Source organism: Helianthus annuus, chromosome 15 (genome assembly GCF_002127325.2).
Source record: "Helianthus annuus cultivar XRQ/B chromosome 15, HanXRQr2.0-SUNRISE, whole genome shotgun sequence".
Classification (NCBI taxonomy): Eukaryota; Viridiplantae; Streptophyta; class Magnoliopsida; order Asterales; family Asteraceae; genus Helianthus; species Helianthus annuus.
Window position 1 is genome coordinate 142,350,724 of NC_035447.2, and position 6,530 is coordinate 142,357,253.

Here is a 6,530-nt window from a genome sequence, read left to right on the forward strand (position 1 = left end):
CACATAGTTGATCAACGCAAACTCTCATTTAACATGTTAAAGTTTATCGTACAAAAATTATTTTAACATGTTTAGTCAAATAATTTTCAATCGAGTTTAGTTGATCAACGTAAACGCTCATTTAACATGTTAAATTTATTTATTTTAATATTTTAAGCCCGCATAAACTCCACACAAAACTTTGACTAAATATTTTGAATTTTAATCCGCAATGTAATATATAATTTGGCAAATTAAAGTTGAATAGTTGATCAATGCAATATACATAACCAAAAACGTGACAAAAGCAAATCACCAAAATAAACATTGTGAAATGATATAGTTTCTTTGAATATTCAAAACTTGTAAAAACATGATATATGGCATGTAAAACATGTATTACTTAAGAATCCATGTCTCTTATATGAATTTACGATTCTCCTGGTTTATTTTACATGTAAAACTATTAGAAACTAAGATCATCGACAACATGTATAACTAAAGCATCCACATGTCTGAATTGTGTCTCTTTCAAAGCATGTTTTTACTCATTTTTGCAATCTTTTGTTGTCCTCTGCTGCGGCTCTTGAGACGTCTTCTGCGTTTAAACGGGCTAAGGTCCATGGGCTGATCTTCACGGATGTGGAATTCTTTTTCTTGATGGGGTCATCAAGTGTCTTTTTCCCTAGTGAGCTAACTGAACTGGTCTCAGGTGGGACCACATCATACTGTAAACAAAATACATACATAATTAACAAACAGAACTCGCTACAGTGAAAAGGGAAGTTTATGCTTTGACCCTTATTGAAAATGACATGATCTTCAACGAACAGACGTGGAGGAGTACACCACGCGCCTTGGCGGAAAGTATTGAAAGAACTGACACTGCTGAAACCCGTGAGCGAGCTAGCTGGCGACGTTTGAGGACTTTGTGGGCCCCCAAATCCTTGTTGCTCCTGCTCCCTTAATGCTCTGATATAATCTATGTGCTAATTCCCTGTTACCATAAATGTTAAAACCACAAAACAAGATATAAGCTTGACGCTCAAATGGTTCCAACATTAGTGTGTCATTTCAACCCATTTGCTTATAAATGGGTTGATTTGGGTTGTGTTTTATCATGAATCTTCAAAACAGGTCCAATAAGAGAACGAAAAAGGGAACAAGTCAAATAGCGCTCAAATATTACTTTTTAAAGCATACAAATTTGTAATAATGTTGTTTTTGTTATAACCCCAACCTGTTTCCACCTGAACCCGTTTCGGCCCGCCTATCTTGACACGTGTAATAGAAAGAAACAAGATCACATAAAAGGTATATATTAATTAAGATCACCTTCTTTATGAGAAGAAGGTGAAAGAAGAAGAGCTGGATAAGCGGTAGCGTTGCAATCATCGCCAAAATCGTGCATACTGCCTGTCAGATTTTGACTAGTCTTAGTCAAAGGTTATCAATTTTGAATTCAAAAAGAGTTGTGTCGAACGTTAAATTCAAATCAGATGCTAACCACAACTGCAACATAAGGAGCTAATTTGAAATTGCTTCCTAACTTTGAAGCTACTTCAGATTTGTATCTCTTGTGGTCGATGGCGCAACTTATCAATACAACAATCCCGGTTGACCATTGTAGTATAAGCTTCATTTCTCAAAGTCAAACATCAGAAAACCTGTGTTAGATGTTGAAATTTTAACTAAATGTCAGTACAACAATATATCTTACAGGTTAGACCATACTACGAGAAGAGCAGAGACCATAAGTGTGAAGAACTTCTTATAGTTTTTCTTCCCAACACAGTTATTGATCCACTACAAGAAGTCAAATAAGTATTCACATTATTTCAACGATATACCCTGCAATGATGATCAAATCGATCGACACATTTGTCACATACTCTGCAGTGCTTGCTGTACTTGAAAACCTACAAGAAAGCCAAACCTAATGTTCAATTGTTATGATTTATTTTCTGACTTGACTTTACAGGTCAAAGTTTTGACCTCTGAATATCAAAATAGGACTAGCCTGCTTGTAACATCAAGCATTATATAACAAATTTATTTGTACTAATTCAATTAATTTCAAATTTCCAAGACATCACATCAAGTTTGAAGTCAGAAAACGATAGTTGACCTCAAAAGTCAAACGCACCTCAACCTCGCACAAACTGCAGTAAAACATGCCATCTTCACTTGTTTGGTGTTGAGAAGACTCCTCTTCTAAACTCGAACAATGATACGTGAGAGCACGAGGAATCAGACACAAAACAACCATTAAACAAGACGGTGACAACGTGGCTTTTACGGCTTTAGACCTCTCATCATTTGCGTCTTTAGTTAGCGATTCTCCACCATGGTTTGACCCTTCTTTTCTAGCATTTGTTTGGCTGTTGGGGGTTTTACAATACTTTCTGGACTTGAAAACCCCTGCATCTGCTGGATCAGCACCAGCACACCAAATATACAAGCCAAATGCACATGTAATCTGGTAAGAAGATAAACAAGTAACTCGAGTTTTATATATAGTATTACGATCTATTACACTAACTATTGAACACGTATAAAACATGTGACATGACAAATGTAGAACAAGCATTAAAACATGTGACATGATGCAGTCTGTGATCACATACCTATAGGTCTATATATAGTATTACGATCATGTGAGAATCAGTAAATATAAACAAAATTATGAAGCACTTTAACCAACAAGTAGCCAAGAACAATTAATTAAAGTTTAATTGCTAAACCTGTTCATTAAGGCAATTTATCAAACACTTGGCAGGCGTATGCACATGATGCGAAATTACCTCAAACTCAAATCATCTCAAACAATTAGACCTAAACACAACACAAAATCAAGACCTAAAATTCATTTGACAAAATTTAACATGTTAAAAAAAAGTTTTTACATAAGACAAAGTAAGATATAGAATCCGCATCACTAAAACTCATTTTGACAAAATTTAACATGTTAAAAAAAGTTTTTACATAAAACAAATTGGCAATTCACGTAAAACAACTATGAATGCTTATTAACTAGAAAACTCAATGGATATTCAATCAGAATTATGATGAATTCGTTATAAAATACAAAATCCAGATAAGGTAATTTCAAATCAATATTAAAACTAAAACGAGCAAGATCAATTGTAGAATGAACCTCACCGATTCACAGGCGACATTCACAAAGAGCATAATCCTTCGTTGTGTAATTTTTATGGCTATACAGATCGTGATTTCTGTGGTGCAGATCAGGTTTTAAATACAGCATGTGTATTTGAACAGAAAACGTGAAGGACGGACGGCGGCGAGAGGTGGTGGCGGCGGCGGTGAGGAAGGCAGATGGGAAAGGGACGATGGAGGAGATGTGAATGACCTAATTGAAACTTTTCAAAATGACAATAATGCCCCTCCGCGTTTTTTAGACTTAAAAAATTTGATCTATAATCTCAGCCCTTGATTAACTTAATCCAAGGGTGTTCCCCTGTTCCCCACTTTTTTGGTGTTCCCCAATGAACCCCACACTATATATATATATATATAGGGGAAGGTTCAAATGAAAACCACTAGTTAACGCGAAAACTCGAAAACTAATTAAAAAAAGCCAAAAAAACATGCAAAAAAATTTTTTTTTTAAAATTTTTTTTTTTCAATCAAATTTTCGCAGGTTTTTTTATTAAAAAAAAAAAATTTCAAAAAAAAAAAAAAAAAAATTTTTTTTGTGTAGTGCACATGTGTAATACTGCACATGTGTCTGTGTACTACACATGTGTATTATTACACATGTGCACTACACAAATTTTTTTTTTTTTTTTTTTTTTTTGAAAAAAAGTTTTTTTTTATATATAAAAACTAGCGATTTTTATTAAAAAAATTGAAAAAAAAAAAAAAAAATTTTTTTGTGTGTTTTTTAGGCTTTTTTTAGTTAGTTTTCGAGTTTTCGCGTTAAAAGTGGTTTTCATTTGAACCATCCCCTATATATATATATATATATATATATATATATATATATATATATATATAGTTTTGAATTAGGTCTAGTTTTCTATACGTATAATATTACTAATTATAAATATTAATAATATTGGTGGTGAAATGTAATCATTGGGAAAAATATGAGAAAGTGATAGTACTACATTAATTGGTTGAACATTTTGCAGGCAATCGATTTTGGTTTTCATTTATAAAAAATAAATATAAAAATATATTTTTTACAGAAGTATAATTTGGCCTTTTAGCTTGCCGTCCAGGGTGGGTTATGTGGTGTACTGGCGTTCATAGATCTAGGACCCGGTTTTAAAAAGGGTTTACATTGCCGGCACCGACCGGACTTATATGTGTTGTATTATGTGGAAACAAATTTTAATATACAATATGATGAAAATAACTTTCTAGTGTTTTTGTAAACCAAATGTTTAGCATAAATAGATATAATTAAACCTTGTCAAATGTTTCATAAGTCCACTAAACTATAGGTAAAATCAATTTTCAATCATAAAAGTAAATAAAAATTCATCCAAAGAGAATTCAGAATAGGTTTTCTATCTCTATCAATCAATAGAATTTAACTTTTTTTTTTTTTTTTGAAAAGAGTAATAGAATATAACTAAAATACACATTTTCTCTATGCTTTGTTTGTTTATTAAACTTTTCACAGATTTTATATTTCTATCTTACTTACAAATACTTATTTTATTATTTTTTCTCAGTTTTATACACTTACAAAATTATACTTAAAGATCAATAGTGAAACTCGATACTTAGAAAACCAGTGTAGATTCTCTAAACTTTTTCTTTATTTTAGTGATTGTAATGAAGAGTATAATCGAAGAAAACCTTATGTTTTTATATATAAATTTGAGAAAATAACTAAATCGAAAACTTGATGTTGATGCTCTAAGATCTAATTTTCTTTTATATTGTTTATACAAATGCATTAGTACAATTAGTACTAAATGTAATGTAATATATTATATTTTTTTAGAAAAATACAATATAGAATAACCATAAAATAAAGCTAATCAACATACAACAAAATAATCACAAAGAAAAGGTAATCAAGTCATATATTCTAGGTATTGTAAAGATAATTAGAATAAAACCTAACAAATACAAGTCATATATTCTAGTTATTGTAAAGATAATTAGAATTTACCTATATATTCAATGAATATATAGTATAGTAATAAAAATAGAATTGAATGAATAGTAACATCACTAATGAATAAGCAAATGGTATTGTATATCGGTACCGATATCAAATTTACTAAACTGGGTGTATTTTTTTGCCAATTCGGCACCAGTATTCATCGGTTTTTTCCCTCAAATACCGGTGTCGTACCAGTACCGACCGTTACAGAGACGTACCGTACCAGGTATATTCGGTACCGGTATCCACTTTTGGAGATTTCGGTAACAGTATTTTCGGTACCGGTTGGTACGGAGCTCATCAAATCTTGTAGCGATGCAAGTAATTGCACCGTTTATATTACTTTTCATACACAAAGTAAGTAAAGTGTATTTCGTTTGTTTGAATGAGGTTTTATATACACACCAACTATTTTGCTTTATTTTTTGTCTTTTTCAGTAATGAATGAATTGTAGCATGTAAATTAACTTGGATATTTAGATTATTGATGAGCAAATCGTATCAAATCCTGTAATCAAACCGGTATCGTATCGGTACGAAATTTAGTATACCAAATCATTTTTGGTACCAATTTGGTACCCACCTTTTGACGTTTTCAGAATCGTTACTTTCGGTTCGACACCGGTCTAGCACCATACCTGTATTTATTGACTTTTACCTTCAAATACCATACTGTATCGTGCCGAGCATTTTCGGTGCCGGTACCTAATTTTGATGATTTTCCGGATGGATACTTTCGGTGCCGTTACCGGTATCTAGCTCATCCATATTTTAACGTGTTAGCATCGTAAATCAGTGAATTGAAAACAACCGAATTTCCAACTTGTAGGACGTGTGGGTCCTATTATTATATATGTTATTTAAAATCGTTTTTTAGGACGGAGTTACTATCCTTTTCACGGCATTTTTATTTATGTTTTGATATTCGGTATCTGCTTGCCGTTACTAACACATGTTTTGCAGTCATTGGGTCCCCGCCGCAACACGCTGGTGGAAAATCAACTAGTTAAACCTAACAAATAAAATATATTTGACATTCCCCTCATTTGGAGAGGGAGGAAATCTAGTACTCAACCTAAAGCGAAAAAGCAATGAAGCTATAAGAACATACTATCTTGAAAAAAAAAAAGAAAAAATAACTATTTGAGAACTTAGGTTCAGTGCCTTATTTTCATTTCTCAAATAAAGATAGTGCATGATATGTGATTGATTATGTGGCGACAAATAACGGTGGCGAATCTAACACCACAACAGCGTTGATAAGAGGCACAATGGCAGAGTTATGTTGGCGAGACCTGTGACGGTGGCAGGAAAGAAAGTTGAATAAAACCTAATCAACTTATTTTTACAATGCATACCCAGCAAAGGAAGGGAGAAGAAGAGGAAGAATGTCGTAGCACAAAGG

The 6,530-nt window shown here is 32.5% G+C and overlaps 1 protein-coding gene across 2 annotated transcripts; it reads right to left on the reverse strand.

The window, feature by feature from the left end:
- Nucleotides 1-306: 306 nt before the first annotated feature.
- Nucleotides 307-3,228, reverse strand: LOC110912555 (probable protein S-acyltransferase 22). Of its 2 annotated transcripts, none has more exons than XM_035983687.1 (7): nt 3,142-3,228; nt 2,126-2,458; nt 1,830-1,898; nt 1,487-1,615; nt 1,315-1,395; nt 795-976; nt 307-707 (listed from the first exon to the last, which is right to left on the reverse strand). In XM_035983687.1, exons 1-6 carry the CDS (start codon nt 3,169-3,171, stop codon nt 962-964), a joined length of 657 nt encoding a protein of 218 aa, XP_035839580.1. In that variant the 5' UTR covers nt 3,172-3,228; the 3' UTR covers nt 307-707; nt 795-961. The 2 variants fall into 2 exon arrangements, with proteins under 2 accessions (XP_035839580.1, XP_035839581.1); XM_035983688.1 differs by having other exon boundaries at nt 779-976.
- Nucleotides 3,229-6,530: the final 3,302 nt, after the last annotated feature.